The following is a 21,831-nucleotide window of genomic DNA, read 5'->3' on the forward strand; positions in this document are numbered from 1 at the left end:
AGGAGAAACCACAGATGTGGGAAATTTTACACAGAATTTAGCAATTTCATATAGCAGCCTCGGATATTTCATCCATAAGTGTGGATAATATGAGTTGCAGAAGAAAGGACAGTCACAGCAGTGAAGTGGTTGGCCCACATGCAGGTACTGTATCCAATCATAGGAAGACAGCTACTTTCACAGAAATTTAATAAAAAGAATTAATGGAGTTACTTGTCTTCCTCCTTTGATTTTTGAAGGTTAGAATATTTTATGTATATTTTATTTTTTCCCTTTTTTTGCCCTTTCCATGTGTTTGATCTTTCTTTCCCCTTTTCAGAGGTGTATTGTTCTCCTCCTCCAAACATTGCCAATGGGAAGCACAACCAGCGGTCCTCTGGCAGGTTTCCCCCTGGAACAACAGTTCAATACACCTGCAGGAATGGCTATTCCCTCATTGGGAATGCATCCATTAACTGTACTGCCTTGGGAACGTGGAGCCGGCCCCGACCCCGCTGTGAAGGTCTGTTCATGTTGCTGCTTTTCTCATTTCCTGAGCCCTTTTTTCCCATTTTAGCTCTTGGTTTAATCAACACACACCAAATCTCCATGAAAGGCACAGGCCGAAGATGGGGCTCCCCAGGCTTCTTTGGATTTCCCTTTCTTTAGTCCAGTAAGGGCTGACTCTCAAACAAAACGGGATATTGATATTCCTGAATGATTTGTGTGAGTAATGCTTAATAACGTTGAGGTGCTGCAGAAGTGTTGGGAAGGTCCTTGGTGTAGCTGCTGGCTGCTGTCAGCGCCCTCCGCACACAACACAGGCCTCACATCCTAAACGGTGGTTTATGTTCTTCACTTCCAGCCACCGGCTGCACAAGACCCCAGATTGAGAATGGAAGAGCAACCGGACCTGAGACCACGTACAAACTTATGGACACTGTTGTCTTTGAGTGTGATTTTGGCTATGCCTTAAAGGGCTCTCAAGAGTCTCGATGCGAGTTTGGAGGCATCTGGGACCCTCCTGTCCCCATCTGTGAAAAGAGTAAGTGGAAATGAAGCAGTGGGGCTGGTTTTCCTGAAGCCACCATACGAGTACAGCTGATAGTTACTTCATTTTGGGGTAAAAGGGTATGAAGTGCTTCTGTCCAAAGGGAAAGAAAGGAAAAACACACAAATGTGTGTCCTCCCATCCTGATAATCCCCATCCAGATTCTTGTTACATGTGGGGGTTTCACCTCCCATCTGAATCCTGGGGAAGGGAGGTGTAGCCACAGGCTGTTGTCTGATTGTTTCCACAACCGTAGAAGAAAATGCACTACTGCAAATGCTAAGTGAGAAATACTCCCTTAGGATGTTCATAAGCTAGAAAAAAATATTGGTAGAAAGACAGCTTGACAAGGCAGAAATCTGAAGACAGAAATATGACTCAAACATTGGCATCCACACTTATTTGGGGAAGATCAATGGGAAAGCAAGCAAGCTGTCTGTCCCTACAGCACGTGCTTGCGTTACCTCGTCACAGCTGTTGACTTTTCCCTTCCATTAGTGCTGCTGTGTCCTTCCCCACCAAGCATCAAAAACGGCCAGTACAGCAGGAAGGACGGGAGAGTTTTCATCCCCGGAGTATCGGTGAACTACCACTGCGACCCGGGGTACACGCTCACGGGGACCACCAAAGTTTCTTGTCTGCCCTCCGGAACGTGGAGCATCCCTTACCCCCGCTGTGAAGGTGTGTGCTCTCCCTAACGTCAAAACGGAGGCAACGGCCCCAGAGAGGAGCCCAGCAGTGCAGAGGGTCCCGTGGGCCTGGAGCAGCGTGGGTCAGGCATGGGCAGGGGGTAGCACCCGGGTGGGGATTTCAAGGCTTTACACACACTGCTCTCCTCTCTCCTTGTGTGCCTTTCCCTGAATGTAGGGGAGAATTTCTATGTTTCTGGGGAATTTTCACCATGGAAAGAAACAAAGAGAGAAGCCCCCGCCTGGCAGCTGCTTCCCCAGCCCATGCTTTCTCGTTTTCCTTTCCAGTCGTTGTCTGCACAACCCCAGCAATCCAGAACGGAGCAGTAGCTGGAGAGGACAGAGCCACGTACAATCCTGGGGACACGGTGGCCTTCCAGTGCCACCCCGGCTACATCCTGCAGGGCAGCCACAGGGCCGAGTGCCGGCACGACGGCCGCTGGGCGCCCGCAGCGCCCGCGTGCGTGCCAGGTGAGCGGGGCCACAGCGCGGCACGGGAGCAGCTGTGAAACGCAGGGAGAAACGTCCCAGGCTGGGGACGTCCCGCTGAAGGGAGCTCTGCCAGCAGCCAACGAGCAGCAACTAAATCCCCTCAGGGAAAGAGGAGCCGCTGGGGGGTGAGCGCTGAAGAGGCTGAGGGCTGTCCCTGGGTGGGAAGGGGCCTGCGGGTGGCATCTCGGCCCCGCTCCAGCCGTTGGAGAAGTGACAGTGTCTGGCTGTGCTGCACGTGCTCCTCCCTAAAGCGACGTCCTTCCTCCCAGCGGAGCCTTGTCCCCCACCTCCGGTGATCGCCAACGCCACGGCCAGCGCCGCGCCCGGGGACAACTTCACCAGCGGCGCGGCCGTCACCTACCGCTGCGACCCGGGCTTCTCCATCGTGGGCAACGCGTCGCTTCTGTGCTCGCCCGCGGGCAACTGGAGCCTCCCCTACCCGCGCTGTGCAGGTGCGTTGGGGCTGCTGCCCCGTTCCCCCTGCGCCGCAGCGGCAAAACCTGCGGAACCCGCAGGATTGGGGTGTGGGGAGGAAACAGCAAGGATGCTCTTTCCCTTTGGTGACTTTAGGAGTAAATGTGTTGTTGTACACTCATAGAAGTGAAGATGTATGGAAGAGAGAAATGTCCTTGGCTTCTGCAGCAGTGCCTGCCCAAGCACTTGCTGATCCTCAACAGCACTGCGTTGCCTGCGCTCATTTCTCACAAGCTTTTGGTTTCTTGGCAGCTGGATGTGGTGCTCCCCCAACGCTGCTGTTTGCCGAGCTAAGCAAGGAACACAAAAATCAGACAGAGTTTCCTGCTGGGACGACTGTGAAATACTCCTGTGGGCCAGGATATGCTAGACACCCACAAATACCACCAACAATTACATGTCTGGAAAACCAAACGTGGTCGGACCCCCAGGAGTTTTGCAAACGTATGTCTGGCAGATGCTGCTATTTTCTTCAATTGCGGTGTGGCCACCAAAGCATGTAGCTCGGTGGATGCTTCTCTGTTTCTGTTCCCCTCGTGGTCGGGGTGGTAGAAGGACTCCTAGGACTAAAGTGCTGCTTTTCCTACTGCATTGACTGTAGGAAGTTCACAGCCAGCTCTTGTTTTGTCCCAGGGAAAAGGTGTGAGCATCCAGGAGAACCCGAACACGGCAGAGTTGTTGTTACAACGGACGTGCTGTTTGGGTCAACAGTGAATTACACCTGTGAGGAAGGGTGAGTCCCAGGCCAAGCGCGCTTGGCTCACTGAGATGCAAGCAGCAATGTGTCTGTTCTCTCTCCAGCTCTTTGGCACAGCATGGTGTTAAACAAAAACCAGTGCCTGTGCTCCTGTGCTCAAAGTCCATCAGAGTGACCTGCTCAGTGTGATGCTTGAGGAGAATCTAGTCTTTGCAATGGTTGAATTCTGATCTGGTTTGTAGGCTGATTAACAACAGAAATGCAGAGCCCAGTGCTCAGGTTTAGGTTTTTAAGGGCCAGTTATAGTGAATGACCCTCTAAATCCGATCTTGGAGGATATGATGGAAAAATGGGGGTTCGTTCTGAAAGACTGAGCTTAAAATGGATATCCGGGGATTTACTGCCTGCAGCCTTTGTTGGGAGAGCCGTAATGATGACAATATTTGATGGTGAGACGTGCAGGGCACGGGGGATGAGCTCCAAGGACAGTCCCTGTGCGCTAACAGGGACTTTGCCTCCCTGCAGGTTCCGGCTGGTTGGACACGCTCAGCGGCGCTGTGTGATTTCCGAGCCTGGGAAGCGAGTCGTGTGGAGCGGTGACGTCCCCGTCTGCCAGCGTAAGTACCTCCCGGGGGAGCTCGGCACGGAGAGCCGGGTCGGAGCGTTCCCTGGAAAGCACCTTCCACGGGACGGGCAGCGGAGGCGGCGCCGGCGCCTCCCTGCTCGGGGAAGCGCGTGCGCCCCGTTGCTGCCAGCGCTCGCTCACAGCCACCCTGTGCAACCACCATGTCACCCCGCAGCCATCGTGTGCGAGCCGCCCCCAGACATCCCTCGCGGGACGCACTCGGGCCGCCACACGGACGACTTCTCCTTCGCCACCGTGGTCACCTACACGTGCGACCCCGGGCAGCCGCTCGCGGGGGAGGCCTCCATCTTCTGCACCACGCAGGACGGGCTGCACGGCGTGTGGAGCGGGCCGCCGCCGCGCTGCGGAGGTAGGGGCCTCGCTGCTGGGCCTGCTCCTTGTCCTGCACAGAAAGGAGCACCCAGAACCTCTCGCTCCCCGGCCCAGAGCTCTGCAGAATCCAGCTGGATGGGGTACAGGCTGACACCCGTCCACGCTGCCTGTATTTCCTCCTCGCAGGGCTCCTGTGTCCCTCCCCACTGGATATAGACAACGGTCAGCATGACGGCAAGGACGTGCGAGTCTTCCAGCCTGGGAAGTCTGTGAATTACAGCTGCGAGCCGGGATACTCCCTTGTTGGGGACGCCACTCTCTACTGCACCGAGAATGGAACCTGGGGCCTCCCTTACCCTCAATGCGCAGGTGAGCTTTGAGTGTGGGATGTCACCGCACCCAAGTGACACCCGCGCGTCTGCGCTTGCTGTGGCACACGCGGTGCCCCGTGCGGTGCCAACGTGCATTCTGTAGCATTCGTAATGTTTCTGCACGCTACCGGATCCGTGCTCTCTGTCAGCTGGATTTGTGCTCCCCCTTTAGCGCTGCAATGCCCTTCGCCTCCAGACATTGACAATGGAAAGCATAACGGCCAGGGCTTGGAAGTGTTCACACCTGGGATGGCTGTAAATTACAGCTGTGACCCTGGCTACTCCTTAATGGGAGAGGAATCGATTTATTGTACAGATGCTGGAAACTGGAGCCTCCCTCTTCCTCAGTGCGAAGGTACCTCTCTTTACAGAGCGTTACGGATAGTTGGGTCTTCCTGTCTTTGAGAGCTCTTAAGACCTGCCCTCTCCTCACTCAAAATGTTGTATTGTCCCTCACTCCTTCCTTTTTGTTGTCTGTTGAGCCTTTACGTTTTTATCTCTGTGTGCATTTTAAAACAATTGTTTTAGGTGATAGATATGCCCCAATTTTCCTCTATTTTCTTTCTCACCAGGTGGCTGTGCTGCCCCTCCAGACTTACCCTTTGCTCAGCTAACTGAGGAATATAAAACCCAGAGAGAGTTTTCTGTCGGGGACACTGTGAAGTACACCTGCCAGCCTGGATACATGCGATACCCTGGAATACCCCCAACAGTAACATGCCTCAAAAATCAGACGTGGTCTGAAGCACTAGAGTTTTGTAAAAGTGAATAGCTCCATCAGTTTGATGTTGTTTGTTTTTTTGAAAACTGTATAAACTATATTTGTGGGTTTCTTAAAGCAGTTATTTGAAAAAAGATTCATACATGGCTTTACTAGTCACATAGTACAATTATTGACCCTTTAAAACTCCTTTCTTTATGGTGACAGCATGTGGACAGATCTTTAAGATAATATTTCTCATAATGCAGTACAAAAGTGAGAGGAGTTTAAGATCAGCCTTGTTCTCTCCCAGGGAAACGGTGCAAATATCCAGAAGCACCACAGAATGGCAGAGTTGTCATTCTGACAGACCTCCGCGTCGGGTCGGCGGTGAACCACACGTGTGAGGCCGGGTGAGTCCCGCTGCCTTCGCTGACACTATTTCCTGAGCTCGCTCTGAACAGCTTGCAGGGAAGGATCCCAGCTCCTCTGTGCACGCTGCTTTCTCATAGCAAGCCAGAACTTGTGTTTTGGTTCCAGTTATATCTCAGTTGCCTGCTCAGGAAAGGGGAAATCCCTCCTCGTTTCCCAGTCTGTGCTTCATGAACTACTTTGCAAGCTTCAGTTTCAGTCTGACTTCTCAGATCAGAGCCGAGCAAACGCCTGCAGAGGAGGCTCCAGCACTTCTTGCATCCTTTGGGTTTGAGTACTACTGTAGCACATGGCCAGCGTCATCTGGAGTAATTTGTGATCATTTTTGTTCCTTGTGGGTCCAGGGCGAGGGAACTTTGTGTCCTTTATTCCCACGGGTTGACTCAGCAGACACCCTTGGGTGACAAGCCAGGATCGGGAGGCTGCAGAAGGAAACCTCGGGGGGTTGTGGTGGTGGGAGTGCACGGTGCAACTGACTGACTTGGTATCAACTGATGTTTCCCTCTGTGCCCTTCCAGGTACGAGCTGGTTGGACCGTCTCAGAGGCGCTGTGAGGTTGTTGGAATGCATGTTGGCTGGAGTGGTGCTCCTCCTGTTTGCCAGAGTAAGTAGGTCATGTCTAGTATTGGCCCAAAATAGTTAAATAAAGTTCTTAAGAACTTTACTTAAGCACAATGGCATTAAAAAAAAAAAAAAAAAAAAGTCTTGAGGAATAAGACTTTTTAAGCATAATATTGCCTTAGGATATTTTTGTTTTGTTCGCTTGTTTTATTTCTTCTAAAAATACCCCAGATATTGATCTTTCAGAGTTATATCTGAAGAAAAGCCACATCCCAACAGGGACCCGTCTCTTTTGTTTCACAGCAGTAATTAATTCTTCTGTGTGTCTCTGAGTGCTACCTGGGAAAACAGCCCCGGGAAGCTCCCGGGGGAGCAGCGTCTCCCCATCTGAAGTAATGAATTTCTTTTTCAGAGGTGACATGCCCAATCCCGAAGATCCAGAATGGGAGAATATCCATTCAGAAAAAGAGCTACGCATATGAAGATACTGTTAGCTTTAAGTGCCACGAAGGCTTCACCCTACAAGGCCATCACACAGCTCGATGCAGAGCCGACAGAACATGGGAGCCGCCTGTGCCAGTCTGCCAGCAGGGTAAGTGCCACCCTGCCGACCTGGTCGCGTTGCTCTTTCCTTCCTCCCCACTCCCAGGAACTCACGGAAGCTGAATTTGCCTCTATCTGTCCTGCTTGCCCCTCTTGTCAAATCAAGGTACTTTACTGACTACCTCATGGCAAAACAAGAAATTATTCCTTTCGTTTATTACTCTTCTTGCGACCAGGTTGAAGGCAGTGTCATAAATATCAATGTCCATAATCCATGTTCCCCTCACTCTCTGAAAGAAAGAAACTTGATTGGTTCAGGGCAGGAACTGACTATCACAGAAAGTGAAAATTATCCTAAAACATAAAGGAGAAAATGAAAGTAAAATTGTACATGGCACTGTTCTGCAAATGTGTATTTTAAACTCTTAATGCTGTATCTAGGTGGAATGACAAAACACCATCAGCAGCCTTTTGACACCTCAACAAGGCCAGGTAGGTCTATCATAAGAAAAGACAAAACTTGTCAAATAATCTACCTCTTGCCCTGCTTCTTGCAGGGAAGAAGAGTATTGTGCCGTTCTACTCCTTTGCTATCCCTCTTTCCGGAGATGAGCACCACCTCCTCATCTTTTCCCTCTCCTTTTCCAGGGGTGCAGTGCCTGCCTCCCCCAGGCATTGCTAACGGGGAGCACAGCAGCCCTTCCTTGGACATGTTTGGCATAGGAGCACTTGTGCACTACAGCTGCAAGCCTGGCTTCTTCCTAATCGGGAATGCATCTATCCGCTGTACAGCACATGGAATCTGGAGTCGTCCTCCACCTCGGTGCGAAGGTGTGTTCATGCTCTTACTAATTCTTCTCGACTTCCTAAGCATGGTAGGCATGCAGTAATACTTGGCTGAGGACCATCTGAGATAAGCTGGTGCTTGAACAGACTCCACCCTTGCAGAAGGAGAGAAGACTGTGGCCAAACATCCTCCTCGTGACCTTGCTGTTCAGGATCTAACGGGTTCTTTATGCTCTTACTGTCCACAGCTGGCTGTGCAAACCCAGGAGTTGAGAATGAAGAAGTAACTGGATTTGAGTCTGTCTATAAACCTGGAGACATCGTTAGGGTCGAATGCAAAAGTGACAGTGGCCCCAAAGGCCTTCACGAGTCCCAGTGCCAGGCTGGAGGTACCTGGGATCCACCACTCCCCATCTGTGAAAGAAGTAAGCAGGCACGAGCCTTGGGTGACTGTCCTGTTTCAGATGGCTGTCCTTTCTAGACCTAGTGCTCATGGTAACGTGTGGCAGGATGTAGAGAAGTCCTTAGCCTAGTGTTTATATCTGCAGAGAAAGCAGTTATCAGCCTGGCCCCGTTTTTTTTTTTTTCTCCCACTCTTATCTCTGTAATATTTGTTGTCTCAGTTTCTCAGAATTAACTTCTTATAACCAAGCTCAGGCCACCAACGTTAGCTCCACCAACGATAAGAAACCTGTAGGGGTGTTGTAAGAAGATGGTCTCACAAGTGTGGAATTATAAATATGAACAATCTACTCTCCTATCTCACGTACCAGGAATGATGGTGCTGGGCAGTGTTTCACTGTGTAAGAGGAAATCTAACTGATCCCACACACGTTACGGCTGCTTGTGCTGAAATCAGCTCGGGCAGGGCTGGCTCTGCACTGGTGCCATTGCTGTGGCAGGGAGATTACAGCCAAATGTTCATGCTGGAAGTTTCCTCTCGGGTCTCTATGAGCTCCACTTTAATTAGCACTTCTCTCTCGCCAGCCCTGCGCTGTCCCCAGCCTCCGGAGGTTGCCCACGGGTGGCACAGCGGCCTGGCAACGGCGGCGTTCGCCCCCGGGACGGCAGTGCGGTACCGCTGCGAGCCCGGCTTCGTGCTGGCCGGGGCAGCCTCCATCTCCTGCACGGAGGCCGGGGCCTGGAGCCGGCCCCCGCCGCTCTGCCAAGGTGCGTGTGCGTCTGGAACGGCGCCAGGAGGGAAGGACGCGGCCGTCCTGCCGGGGAGGTTATGTAGAGACGAAATCCGCATCGTGTGCTCCAGAATGTGATTTGAGAGCAATACCAAATTTATACCCTTTCCCGAAGCACACTGGAGTTACAAGGCTACAAGAGCAGTTTTGAGAGCTAGGAGAGGATATTACACAGGAGCAAACAGGCCACAAACGTGCGTTGCCATTGCTGTTCTCTGGCAACCCCTAATTTCAATGTTGTCTTGCTTGTCTCCCCCAACTCTTCAGCTGTCGGGTGCCTCCATCCTCCAAACATCACCAATGGGAAGCTCGTAGGCCACCTCTCTGACACTTTTCCCTATGGAGCATCTGTGTCCTACAGCTGTAATCCCGGTTATTCACTCATTGGGAATGCTTCCACCAGCTGCATGGCGTCTGGAGCTTGGGAGCCTCTTCCTTGGTGTGAAGGTCTGTTCGTGCTCTGCTTGCTTGAGGTTGCAGCCAATGGCTACGCATTTTTCTTCAGGGAATGAAATTCCTAAGGGAAAAAAAATCCTACATGGGCAAAAATCCATGTACTAAAAACATGAGCACTTACTAACACTGAATTTCATCCCCTTATTTTGCTGGAGAAGCGCTTCCATTTCATAGCTAGATAATGTTAACCTGTTAATTATGAATTTATCCGCTGATATCCGCTGATATCCTTGTGAGGATTAGGATGTTATAAAGGAGGAGGATGGGGATCTCAAACTAACAGTAAAAAGGCTATGAGTACGGCAGGAGGCAATTCTGGAAGACGGTTTGAATTCTTGTTTGTGTTTGCATTTCTGCTCTTGTTGCTATGAATGAACCGTATAGCGTTTCCTCCAGGTAAGCGAACCCTCTAAGAGCTTTTTTTTCTTTACTGCTAAAAACTTTTTCCCTTCCCTTCGCTTCTTTTGCATCTCTCCCCAAGTATGACTAACAGGAGAAACAAAGGCAGTGATTACACCAAGATTTTTTCTTAGTGGATTGACTGTAAATTGGACGTGAGCCTGTTTCCTTACTGGAAAAGCTGCTCTGACTTGGCGCTTCCTCATAGCTCCTTGTGAAGGTCGGTTCTTCAGGCAGATCTGACCACAGGCCATCTCATGAATGGGAGAAGATTCCTAGTATGGGTGTTTCTGCACTAAAAACTGGACTATTTGCTGGAATAAATTCATTGCCAGAATATGTCATTTCCTTTGGTAGAGCTGCACCCACCCACCTCAGTGACTCAGGAATTGAAACACACCTGGACAACAATAAGAGGAAATAACACATGAAATGTTTATATAAATGAAGTCACAGGCTCTTTATTTAAAGTGGTCTCACAGAAAAAACTCTTCCTGTCATGCCACATGCTCATAGTTTTGCAGTGTCCTTAGCAACTATTAGCTGGGATGGTTTTAAAAGAATTAAGTAAACTGTAAAACAAAACAGTGCAAAAATTGCACACAAAATCCTGATGTTACCCCTTTGGCTTCCACTGAGAATACTCTCCAGAACTCTTGGGTTTGGATTATCCAGTGTGATTAGTCACCTAAATGGAAATAACTAGCTCACTTTCACTGCAAGGTGCCTCTCCGACAGGCTTCTCCCAAGGTACCGGTCCCTGAGGCCTCAACGCAGCACGGAGTTGTAAGAAAAACATTGTCAGAAAATCAGCCCACAGACAGCAGCCATCAGTTCATCATTACACACTCACTTCTACAGCCCCAAGGAAGCAAAATACACTCTGGAATAAGAATTATTTCCATGTTACTTTCAGAAACAATTCAAGAATAATGCCTAAAACACTTGCAATTGTACACCTCATATCTTATATTCCCTCCCATTAAACATCTTTGTTCTGTTTTATTTAATTTCAGAGATCAGATGTGCATTCCCAGATATTCCAGGTGTTAAGAAAACCACGACGGGAAATACATTTCCACTGGGGACTAACATCACTGTGGAATGTGACGATGGTTACACACTGCAAGGCATCACCCAGACTCAGTGCCAGGAGGACTCCAGCTGGGACCCTCCCGTTCCAGCCTGCAAACTCGGTGAGTGCAACGTAAAAGAAGGGAAGTTCAGGCAAGTTCATCTATTCCGCGCTGTACTGTCCTTACAGACTTGCAGTCATTAGCTACAGGCGGAACACCAACAGGAGGAGGCACAAATTCCATTTCTGTTGCTTTTATCAGTCATGGAGGTGTGCTGACTATTACAATTTGATGCAGTTCAACTAATATATATTACTATAAGGCAGAAATATTTATTTTCCCTCTGGAGAATATTCACCAGTCACTATTTAGCTCAATACGGATAATTAATCAGCTACAGCTGCTAAAGGATATCCTGTATTCTAGGCTTTGGCAGTAAAAGCCTAAGATTAAGTTTAATAAAGTGGTTAAGTACAGTTGAGAACTCTGTTATTTCATATTAAAATGGTTCACTCATTTTCTTTTCCTCTTCCCTTTAGCCTCCCAGAAGTCTAGCTCAGTTGGCCTAGGTAAGTAGCTTGGAAACAGTTTTGTTGGCCAGATCTTTAGCTTCAGTGGCCTCCGTGCTGCTATTTCCCTCTGCTTCCTAGAGGAGAAAGGCTGCCGCTTTCAGCCGAGGTGCAAACAGTAACAGTGGGTGCTGTTCTTCTCTTGCAGGCATTGCAGCTGCAGTGGTTTTGCTCTTCCTGGGTGTGGGCATTATCTGGAAGGTTATTTCAAAGCAGAGGCAAGGGTAAGCAACGTTCTGCACATTCATTTCCTTTGCTCTCAAGTCCCAAATTGTACACAGGCAAAACACCTAAATGAATTATTTGTGCCTTGATCCTGTACTTGTATATCTTTAAAGTACAAACTGCACAAAGCCCAACAACCTGTTATCAACTGTGTGGTTATGTTGTTTTACTTCCAAAGAAAATGCATGTGAGAGTTCTTCTACAAACAAACATAGCCTGCTGTTTTTACTTGCTTCTCTGTCTCCTAGCTATTATCATACATATGAAAACTATGGGTGCCATACCCCTGAGGACCATATAACGGAACAGAAGCCTTTGTGTGTTCCATAGCAGGTATGGATTTATATTCCTCAGTATAAAACATCAGTTATAGGTGCCTAGCTGTGTTGTTCTAATATAGTTATTCAAGCAAAATTCAATCATTCAAGTTTAACTGGCAAGTGAATCTACTTTCTATCTGGAATGTGCACTGCAGATAAGCTGCACAGTTACCAGCACGCTGAACATAACCTCCTTTGACTACAAAATGTAAACATTAGCTCTTTTCTCCCTTTTATTTGTAGAGATTGTTTGGAGAAAGTCGCTGTCACTGAAGCAGAAACTATTCTCTCCTCACTCCCTAAGCATGAATCTTGATAAAACTTCAAGGCATTAATGCAAAACAAAGGCAGTTTGGTTTCTTTTTAACACCAGCCTTTTTGCCTTTTTCCAGGCAGGAGGCTGTGGCCTGCCCTGACTCCTTCTCCATGCAAAAGAAACCAGCAGCCGGTTCCATGGAAGCTTTGGTCCCTTCGAGACTGAAATTCTGTAGCAAAAAAGGCACTTTACCCCAAGACTGAAATTACTGCTGCTTCTGCTTCCATTAATTACACTGTTGTAAGGGCCTAGCCAAGGTCCAACGGTGCACAGTATAAATGCTCTGTTAGAGACTCCTATCTGCACTCATGCTGTCTGATGAGGAACATTTCCTTTATTTTCAAACTCCCGGGATGAGCAAGATGCACTGAACCATCATGCCTTAGCAGGGGAAGGAAGAATTCATTGCATAATCAGAAGATTTTTACAATTTTGCCTGAAAACAGATAGAAATAAACAATCCCACAGATTTTCTATGCCTGGTTAGTGAATGTGAATCATGCCTCTAAAACTGAGTTCTTGTTCCACACGGTCATTACAAGCCAGCTGCTCCCAAGCACAGGGATTTGGGTTTTGTATCTTTTCCTTCTCCTTTCCCTGGAAAAGGAGTCACTTCAGGATGCGGGTTATCTCCAACGCTGCCTGCTGTGGCAGCGAGCTCAGGCCCTGTCCCCCTGCTGCCACCGCTCCCCTCCTTCAGAAACACTCATTTCTAGGGTGTTTAACCCAATAAAAGCAGAACTTGACGCAGTGCTTTGGGTTGCTTGTGTCGCTGAAGCTCTGAGGTCGTATTTTAACACGGTCTGGCGCAGGACCCCGGGCTTTTTGGGGCAGATGCACCGATTTTGAGGTGTTTGCTCCTTCCCGCCAAGGGCGGCGGCGGCGGCAGAGGAAATGGCGGCCGCGCGGCGCGGCGGGAAGGGGGCGGCGCCTGCGCGGTGGCGCCCGCGGGCCGGGCGCGCCCGCCGCCATCGCCGCCGCCGCAGCCATGGGGCCGCCGCGGGGCCGCGGGCCGGCGCTGGCCGGGGCGATGCTGCTGCTGTCGCTGTCCCTGTCCTCGTCGGACCCGGGTGAGCCGCGGGGGGAGCCTCTGCGGGCACAGCCGGGGGGCTCCTTCTGCCCCGATTTTGCTGTTTTTTGAAGAAAAGCTGAGGCGAAGCGAGGCCGGGGGGCGGCGGGGCGCGGTCCCGGGGGCTTCCGCGCCTCCATGTGCGCTTTGGAAGCGGCCCCGAAGGGGGTGCACGGGGGTTCGGGTGAATTTGGGATTATTTTATCGTCGGGGCCGAGGCTGGAAGGAGGCGCCCTGACCAGGCGGGAGGAACTTGAGCAAATGTGTGAGTAACCAGCGCTGGAGCTGGCCTTTGGATGCAAAAAAAATACAAACTGAAAATAAAATAAAAAACCCCACATATATAGCTATGCATGAGTAGCCTTCATTACAGCTGCCCGTTGGATGCAGGTAAAATATAAACGAAATACATATATAGTCATAGAAATATATATAGTATATACATATGTCTGTATATATGTGAGCAACCTGTTTTAGAGTTGGCTTTTGCTTGTGATTAAGGTATAAATATATATGTGTGTGTGTGTATATATATCTGTATATTATATGAATATATATATTACGTATATAATATGTATGTATATGTGTATAATATATAATAGTTCTGTTCCGTTAACATCCCCTTTTTGACGTGTTGATGCATCCTTACAGCTTTGAGGACCGACCCGGCTCCCGCGCCGTCGCGCTGCGGCGCGTCTCTCCTCGTGTCGGTGGTTACTGACTGCTTTGTGCTCCCTCTTACCCGCAGGAGCGTGTGATCCTCCGGAGAGGCTTCACTACGCGGAGCTCCTGGAAAGCTTCCAAAACATGCAGACTTTTCCGTCTGGGACCACGGTCATGTACAGGTGCCGCCCGGGATACAGGAGGGTCCCTGGAAAGTCGTTTACTCGGACTTGCACGGACTCGCAGTGGTCACAAACAGAGCCCTTCTGTACAGGTAGTGCACGCTTGTGGCTCTTCTCCTGCCTTCTAGCTGGCAATTTCAGTTATTTCCTGGGTAGAAATAATGTTTTCTACTAACTTCTATAAAAACCCCTTAATTGTTGCTTTAATTTTTCCGTAGTTATCACTGGAAAAATCACGGAGGTATCTTTTGAGAGTTCTTTTAAATGCTTGCAGAGAGCTCCTCCAAACAGATGTCTCCTGTGGTAAATTTGTGATTTGAAGACTGACTTTAAGGGCAGTTGATGCCAAAGATTCATTCTCTATATATAACTGTGGAAGATATAAGGTTCTTTTTTTTTTTTTTTTCCCTTTTTTTTTTCCACAGAGAAAATATGTAATCGTCCAGAAGACTTAGAACATGGCGCATTTCATATATATGGCGTTAAACTTGGTTCAAATGTTACTTTTTCATGCGAAGAAGGGTAAGGATTTTTTGGAAGTGAATTAATATTCTTTCTTTTTTCTGTTTAGACTAGATTGAAATGAAATGTGAACTTTCTTATGCAGAACCCATTTCCATTCTGACTTGAAACGCCTCCTGAATTCTACCTGGAACAAATAAACCGCAAAAAAAAATGAATTAGTTCCCTGGTTCAGCTTGCTGGTAGCATCAACTATGGATTAAGGTTTTTTTAGTAGATTTCTACAGAGTGAAACCTGTAGTGTTCTCTCTAATGACTTTTTTTGATGCTTCTATGGAAGGGGAAATGATATATCAACAGTGCTTGATTATGATATGGAATAATAACTCATCTGTCCCTGTTCTATAACAAATGAAGTCAAAAGTGCTAAGCCTTAGTCAGGCTCTATTTTCTCTTTCTTTTAACAGCTTTTTTGTTTAATACTAGTAACTTTAAAGTATTTGTGATTAGTGGGTACAGACCTTAAAACCACAAGAGCACTTGCCATCTCTGTAACGATTTCTCATGGTTAAGAAACCATTCTCATTTAAAAAAAGCTATGTTGTGCCCCCATTTTGGTAGAAGAAAATTTATATAAACAAAGCTTCTAGCTGCCTGGTGCAGTAATAAGTGATTTCTCACGTTGCATCCCTTTAAAATTTTCATGTCTAGGTACCGGTTACGTGGAGCTAGAGAGATTTTCTGTGTAATTAAAGGTACAGGTGTTGCCTGGAGTGACAATCTTCCTTTCTGTGAACGTGAGTAAATACTCCCATGTTTAAGTTCAAGATTCAGATGAATATAAACTTAAAAACAGTTGTACAGACTGCACAGTAAAATGAATTTGCTATTATAGAGATGATTATGAAATGGGACCAGTTTTTATTTTGAGCTACTGAGGTTGTGCATCTGAAGAATGACTGCTGAAAAACTGCAGTCATTGGGATAATTAGTGTGTGGGGGTTAAAGTCAAAGACTTCTTGGAATTGCAACTTGCTATTCTAAGTGACCACAGTTAACAATTTGTTCTGCCTGTAGCCTGTGTTAGAAATGGCTTTATACTAGATTTTAAATGAAATTACTTGAAAATCAAGGATTGATTTTATTTTTTTTCTCCTCTCTTGAGGTAAGTAACAGCAAAATTCCGTCAACTAATTTATTTGATTTATTTCTAGAAATTCCTTGTGAACCACCTCCAAGTATAGCCAATGGGGCCTATGATGAAAGAGAGAGCTACGTCTATCAAACAGCAGTAACCTATCGGTGCAATGATGTACCCAAAGGCATGGATCGCTTCTCCCTAATTGGCTCAGATTCTATTTTTTGCACATACGATGAAAACAAAAATGGAGTTTGGAGTGGACCACCTCCAGAATGTAGAGGTTGCTATTATTATTTTTTTGATATATTTTCTCTGTTGTAATTTTGTGACTCAAATTTGAATGTCCCTTTCCTGAAGGTAGGGGTGGGTGTGTGAGAAATGGAAAAGAAGGAACAGATCCTCTGCTGCCATTAATCGATGCAACTCCAGTGGTAATCAGATCAGCTGCATTACGCGTGCAAATTGATTGTTTCACAAAATGTGAATGACAGAAATTAGAACTCAAATTGTAGGAATACAATTGATAGAAGTGACAAGAACAAAGTGAAAGGACCAAAAGACTGTAAAACCTTGAGCAGCTGAAGAAAAAATTGAGAGAAAGAAAGTGAGTTCCGTCATAGATAGTGAAGAGAGAAGGAAGAACTCTTGTGCTCAGCCAGGCCTGAAAAACATAAAGCCTGTGCTTTGTAGATGAAAAAAATCTTAAACTTTTTTATAACGCTTGTCCAAAATTGTTTGAGTGATTAGATTTAAAAGAAAAACAACTAATGAGTAAGAGAATACAATGTCTAATGGTGCTGTTAACAAATGTTTCAAAGCTATATTTTTCTCTTACCTGTTTCAGTGGTCAAATGTGGTAACCTGGAAGTTGAGCATGGAAAAAAAATTACTGGATTTGGGCCTTCCTACAGCTATAAGGACTCTATTACATTTGAGTGTGACCCAGGCTATTCTATGGTTGGAAGTCAGACAGTTAGCTGCCTAGAGGATAGCACCTGGCACCCCCCAAAACCAGCTTGTGTAAAAAGTAAGTCTTTAAGTAGAACCTGACTCCTTGTATGTGGAGAGTGCTGTTAGTCTGTTGCTTTTAAAATTTTCCGTTACTACTCTGTGGTTCGAAATCTGAAGGAAAAGGAGTTGATGCAGAGTCTGACACACAGGCAGCTGTTCCGGGTATTGTGATGATTCTTCCTAGTGTGATTTTACAGGTGAGAATGAATTGAGTTCCAGACATGCATATGAAACCCGGGTCATGGGCACACTGCAGTTAGTGTTGCTCCTTTGTTCTAGTCATTTCATACAGAAATACAAGACAAAAATGAGTGTTGCTCCTTTCTGATAGAAAGGATTAAGGTTGTGCCCAATGTGGAGAAATCTGTAGTGTCCTCCCAGAGCAATGTAAATTGTTACAGTTACATATCAATTCTCTATTAACCAAGTCTTGAAGCAATGTTTTCTCATAAAAAGGCTGAGTGACTTAAACTTGAATGTTCTATAATACGTTATTATCCCTCTAACTATCTTTGAAAATCTCTGTCAGGCCCTGAAGATGGATGTGCTGCCCCAGAGATCACAGGTGGAAAACTAATTCCACTGAAAACTAAATATAGCAAAGGAGAGTCTGTTCAGATAAAATGCGATGCTCAGTGCACTCTTCCTGATGGCACTGGAGAGATGAGAGCAATGTGTGAAGGACGTGAAATGTGGAGTATGTTGCAAAACTGCACATGTGAGTAGGAAGGAATTCCAGGCAGATGGAGTGTCTGAAAGTTAGACCCTGTCAATGTGCCTAGATAGGAAGAATCAGCTTCTAACAGGCTGAGAGTGTTTTGGGTGGGATTTCAGTAATTGAGAGGAGTTTGGGGGGTACTTGTCCCCTCTTGTCTTAGATTTGTTTGAAGAAAGTGGTAAAAGTTGATGGGTAGCATGAAATGCTGTTGAGAGAGTGTTCTCAAAGGTCTTCCTGTGACAGTGACGGGCTTTAGAGCAACCCCCCTTTGCACCACAGGAGCACTGGCTGCTTGCAGCATAACAGCAACGTTGTCGTTGCTGTGCTGCAGCTGTTGGTTCTGAGGAAGTTGAGACATGTTTTTCTGTTGATGTGTGAAACATCCATCGACAGAAGTATCTGCAGCCACTGGGAAGCAGGAAACATTTTGATATAAGGAGTCTGCAAGGTTGACTAAGCTCCATGTTTGGATTTCATTCTTCTTCTTTTTCAGGTGGGGCTGTAGTTCCCCCTCCGTACATCCCTTATGGTAGGATAATTTCTGGATTAAAACCTTCATATTCTGTAGGGGATGTTATTACGATTGAATGTTATGCGGGCTACACATTGCATGGTGAAGCTAATATTCAGTATGCTGGAGAAAACATGTGGATACCTGAACCACCCACTTGCAGCTTAAGTAAGTATGAACTGCACGAATTTCCATTGGAATTAAAAATGCATGTAATAGATGGGACGTATTGTTGTGTTTAGGAGAAGTAATTTAATGCAAACTTCTCCGTTTGTTTTGACTTGAGGAAAAAGAGTTTTTGGTAAACTCCATTTAAGAACAGGAATATTGTAAGCTGTAGCAGATGTTATGATATAAACTGGCCTGCTACAAAGCTTGTCTTGGCAAAAGGGCCTGATCTGTTTGAAATAACCCCGGGTGTATATTTATATGTTTGAATGAGAAGCACATGTTCCACTTGTGATACTGATTTACTCTGTTTTTAGGTGTGTATGTTATCGTCATCATCTGTGGTAAGTATCTTGTGAACACTGAGCAAGATATTTTGCATATTTTGGCTGGAAGGGGAGGGTGCTGAATAGACTGACAGGAGGGTGAAAATACTGCTATTTTGCTGTTTTTTGAGGGTCTATTTTGTGAGTTATAGTGGTGATCTTTATCATTCTAAGCCTTTTTAAATTTTTTTCCTCAAGCAATTGTGGCAATTCTAGTGTCGCTGGCAGTCTTCTGGGTCTATAAGAAGTTCCTCTCTCAAAAAGGGTGAGTAAACCTCATTATGTTTTGTTTTGTTTGTTTGTTTTTTTGCCAATTTCTGTGTGACTGTGCAAGAGCCAACAAGTATGTAAGTTTTTCAAGCCTTACATGCCTTTTCTGCTTAAAATGCTCTGCAATAATACGTGAGCTTATCACAGCAGCTGGTGGAAAGCTAAGTGCTTAACTATGTGTTTGGCTTTATTTTTGTATCCGTTGTTCAGGTGAACTGCTAATTAATGCTTGTGCTAATTTCAAGGAAAATAACATCCTTCATGCTTACGCTTGACATAGGGGTGCTTAACTGTGAAAGAAATGTGTGTTTGCTCTGAAATGTGCCAGTTCCCATCATAGAAGCAGTGTAGTGTTGGCTTGTGTGAGCTTCAGCTGTTTGTTCGTTTTTTTTTTTATTTTTCTTTCTGAATAATTTCTGGAATCACTTAGGAAAAGTCTCCATAGGTTTTAAGAGGCAGGGTGGTGATTTAAATAAACGGGAAGTGCCAGGAGTGAAGAGTTTCCTCTCTTCTCTGGAAAATGCAGCAGGGACAGCGGAGGGGGTGCCCGAAGAACCAGTGTGTTCATCTTTTCTACCAGCAGGAGCTTGCAGAAAATCCTACAGGCTTATTTAAAGGAAAAGGCCCCGTAAGCAGCGTGTGCGGGGCTGTATACTTCTGTGCTGCTGCATTTGCTTTTAATCTGTAGCTTGGATAATCTGCAGCCTGGAGAGCCAGGGTGTGAGTGTTGGGAGCTGATTGTAGCATCAGGCGCTTTCTGCCTTCATGGGGGGACAGAGCTGGGGTGCAGAGAGGAGGCGAGGTGTAACCCAGTGGTGCTAACAATCATCCAGTGTCGTATTCCTGACAATTCACTGAGGAAAAGTCTTGCTGCACCCAGTCCTCTCCTTTAGCTTCCGTGCTAGGAGCATCTGAAAGTAGATTGGGCTTGCGGACAAGGAAAATACTTTGATCTGCTTTTACTAAGGCCTAAATCTCACCATTTATTGCTGTTGGATTCCTGAATTACCTGAGCCTTTACAGCCATTGTGCTGATACTGGCCAGACTGTAGTTTTCACATTACAGCAAAAGTCTTTCTTTGCCCGCTCTTTTCTTTTGTGTTTAATCTACCATTTTTATAGAATATTCAATTAGATCTTTTTCCCCCTTCTGCTGTTCAGCTCGTATACAGTTGATGAATTTTGCAAGGAAACATGTATTTTAAAAACTAATGTTCCATCTGAGACGGAAGACTCTGCACAAATGAATTAATTGAATCTTAAAAAGGTATATGCATTCCACTTAATTTGGACATTTGCAATGATGCTTTAGTGTCTGTTTTTTTTTAGTGTACTCTGGATTTCAGGGGAAGTGTGGAATCTAACTAGCTGTGAACAGCAGTTCCCTATGGAAAAGGTTGTAATAGCTATGCCTGTTCTTCCATGGCCAGTTATTCTAGGGGAGTAGTGGGTGTTACCCTTACACAAAGAATTGTCATTTAGTACCTCAAATGATAGCTTTGAGTGACTGCCCATATCGCATCTTAGCTTTGAGTTGCCTTTAAAAATGAGTAACTGATTCATTTTTAACTTTCTAAGAAAAATAAATGAAGATGCAAACCAGGTCTCATAAACCTTGGTATAAAAAGCTGATTTGTTTTTCAAATTTGGAGTTCCGTAGTCCTAGAAAGAGCCAAAAAGCAGCACAGATGTATGAGCCTAGTATTGTGTTAAACAGTGTAGGTGCTATCGTGTTAGATTTTTTTTCGTTACTGCCTTAATGGTCTGAGCTTGTGCAGTAGTTGTGATATCTTTCTGTTGCTTTTTGCCATTCCACAAATTGTGAGGAGGTAATTGTTGAAATGTTAGGTCTCTTACTGGGAATTAATGCAAAGGTCTTTAAATGCATAGTCTTGTTTTTTATTTTAAAATTAATTGACCTTTTGCTAAGTTTGAGCTGGCATATATAACACAGACACGCACACGCCCTGTAATTCCGGAGTATTGAGTAATTCAAGGATTTGCAAATGTATGGTGTACGTAGTCATGGATATAACTAAAAATTTGAATCCTTGTTTGTTTAAATATTGTAAATTCAGTCTTAGTGGACTCAATCAAAAGTCGCACAAACTACTAGCTAGTATTGAGACTGTAACACAGTCCAGATGAATCAGGAGGCCTGGGCCTGTCCAGTCTGTGTTCAGTTTCTGCTAATAGTCCAGCACGGTTTGTTCATCGCTTGAAACGATCCGTTTGGATCGGGTGCTGATTTGGGCCTTGGGTCTTGCTTTTTAACAGTCTAGGGCATGAAATATCTCAAGTCTCCTGAGCCTGGTGGTTGCTTTATATGCTGAGGAGGAATGATGGTCTCTCATGGCCTTAACTGCTGGCTTAATAATAAAGCTGAGGATGTGCTTTCAGAATAAATGTAAAAAGTATTTAAATATAAAATCTCTGATTTGACTTGTTTTTCTGTTTGTAGGAAACGTGACAGCACTCCATGTACTGCCAAATATACGAGCTGTAAAGCATGAATGGCCTTTCCTGGGGGCGGGAGGGAGTTTGGAGTTACACATGCCTGTCAGAAACGAAACCATTGCACTCGCGTTGAGCTTCTGCAGGGGAATGCCTTCTACTCCTGCCCTTGAAAACATTGTTACATACATTCTGCAGTAGGGGATTGTTATTAGGAAAAAAAGTCTGTGCTTTTCTTTATGGATTACTCCTCTTGTCTCTTATGTGTGTGAAATTGCCTTTGAAAAGACAGGACTGTGTCTGCATCGGTACCGCTGTCGCGGCCCGGCTGCTGCCGCCCTCCCTCTTGCCTCTTTCCTTGCAGAAAGCTCTGCTCCTTAACGTGCTTCTAGTTTGCAGTTGAGGGGATGTAAATGATGATGTGTGTTGTGTTCATGTTATAATTATTTATTTGCTTAAGAGATTGGTACCGTTTCAGGCTCCTTTATTCAAAATTTCTTAGTTTAGCTTTTGGATGCACTACCTCTTTGTCTGCCAAAGTTTGCTTCTTTGTATCTAATGAATTAAAT

The 21,831-nt window shown here is 46.1% G+C and overlaps 2 protein-coding genes across 2 annotated transcripts in view; both read left to right on the forward strand.

The window, feature by feature from the left end:
• Positions 1-11,981, forward strand: part of CR1 (complement C3b/C4b receptor 1 (Knops blood group)) — a 59,195-nt gene extending 47,214 nt beyond the window's left edge. Inside the window, 24 exon segments of the mRNA XM_088526927.1 lie at positions 320-502; positions 845-1,024; positions 1,529-1,711; positions 2,008-2,190; positions 2,481-2,663; positions 2,938-3,129; positions 3,319-3,418; positions 3,908-3,999; positions 4,183-4,521; positions 4,524-4,709; positions 4,884-5,066; positions 5,284-5,475; positions 5,725-5,824; positions 6,362-6,447; positions 6,817-6,996; positions 7,389-7,439; positions 7,596-7,778; positions 7,982-8,158; positions 8,721-8,903; positions 9,194-9,373; positions 10,798-10,977; positions 11,397-11,426; positions 11,575-11,650; positions 11,900-11,981. Coding sequence (XP_088383053.1) covers positions 320-502; positions 845-1,024; positions 1,529-1,711; positions 2,008-2,190; positions 2,481-2,663; positions 2,938-3,129; positions 3,319-3,418; positions 3,908-3,999; positions 4,183-4,521; positions 4,524-4,709; positions 4,884-5,066; positions 5,284-5,475; positions 5,725-5,824; positions 6,362-6,447; positions 6,817-6,996; positions 7,389-7,439; positions 7,596-7,778; positions 7,982-8,158; positions 8,721-8,903; positions 9,194-9,373; positions 10,798-10,977; positions 11,397-11,426; positions 11,575-11,650; positions 11,900-11,981 — 3,704 coding nt within the window.
• A 2,140-nt stretch (positions 11,982-14,121) lies between these two features.
• LOC148594322 (membrane cofactor protein-like) lies at positions 14,122-21,444 on the forward strand. Its single transcript, XM_088526916.1, has 11 exons — positions 14,122-14,293; positions 14,627-14,723; positions 15,375-15,460; positions 15,878-16,084; positions 16,649-16,831; positions 17,345-17,533; positions 18,027-18,212; positions 18,530-18,556; positions 18,737-18,803; positions 19,970-20,075; positions 21,270-21,444. The coding sequence occupies exons 1-10, from the start codon at positions 14,164-14,166 to the stop codon at positions 20,058-20,060; spliced, it is 1,263 nt and encodes a 420-aa protein (XP_088383042.1). The 5' UTR covers positions 14,122-14,163; the 3' UTR covers positions 20,061-20,075; positions 21,270-21,444.
• Positions 21,445-21,831: the final 387 nt, after the last annotated feature.

Source organism: Tinamus guttatus, unplaced genomic scaffold (assembly GCF_059628265.1).
Source record: "Tinamus guttatus ecotype Peru unplaced genomic scaffold, ASM5962826v1 Tinamus_guttatus_pri_ptg000259l, whole genome shotgun sequence".
Lineage (NCBI taxonomy): Eukaryota > Metazoa > Chordata > Aves > Tinamiformes > Tinamidae > Tinamus > Tinamus guttatus.

Bases quoted from the DNA above. Each gene is read 5' to 3' on its own strand.
- LOC148594322 (XM_088526916.1), top strand. From the start codon at position 14,164: ATGCAGACTTTTCCGTCTGGGACCACGGTCATGTACAGGTGCCGCCCG. The intron at 17,534-18,026 runs GTGAGTAGGAAG...CTTCTTTTTCAG, and splicing joins TATGTTGCAAAACTGCACAT to GTGGGGCTGTAGTTCCCCCT. The intron at 18,557-18,736 runs GTAAGTATCTTG...TTTTTCCTCAAG, and splicing joins TGTTATCGTCATCATCTGTG to CAATTGTGGCAATTCTAGTG.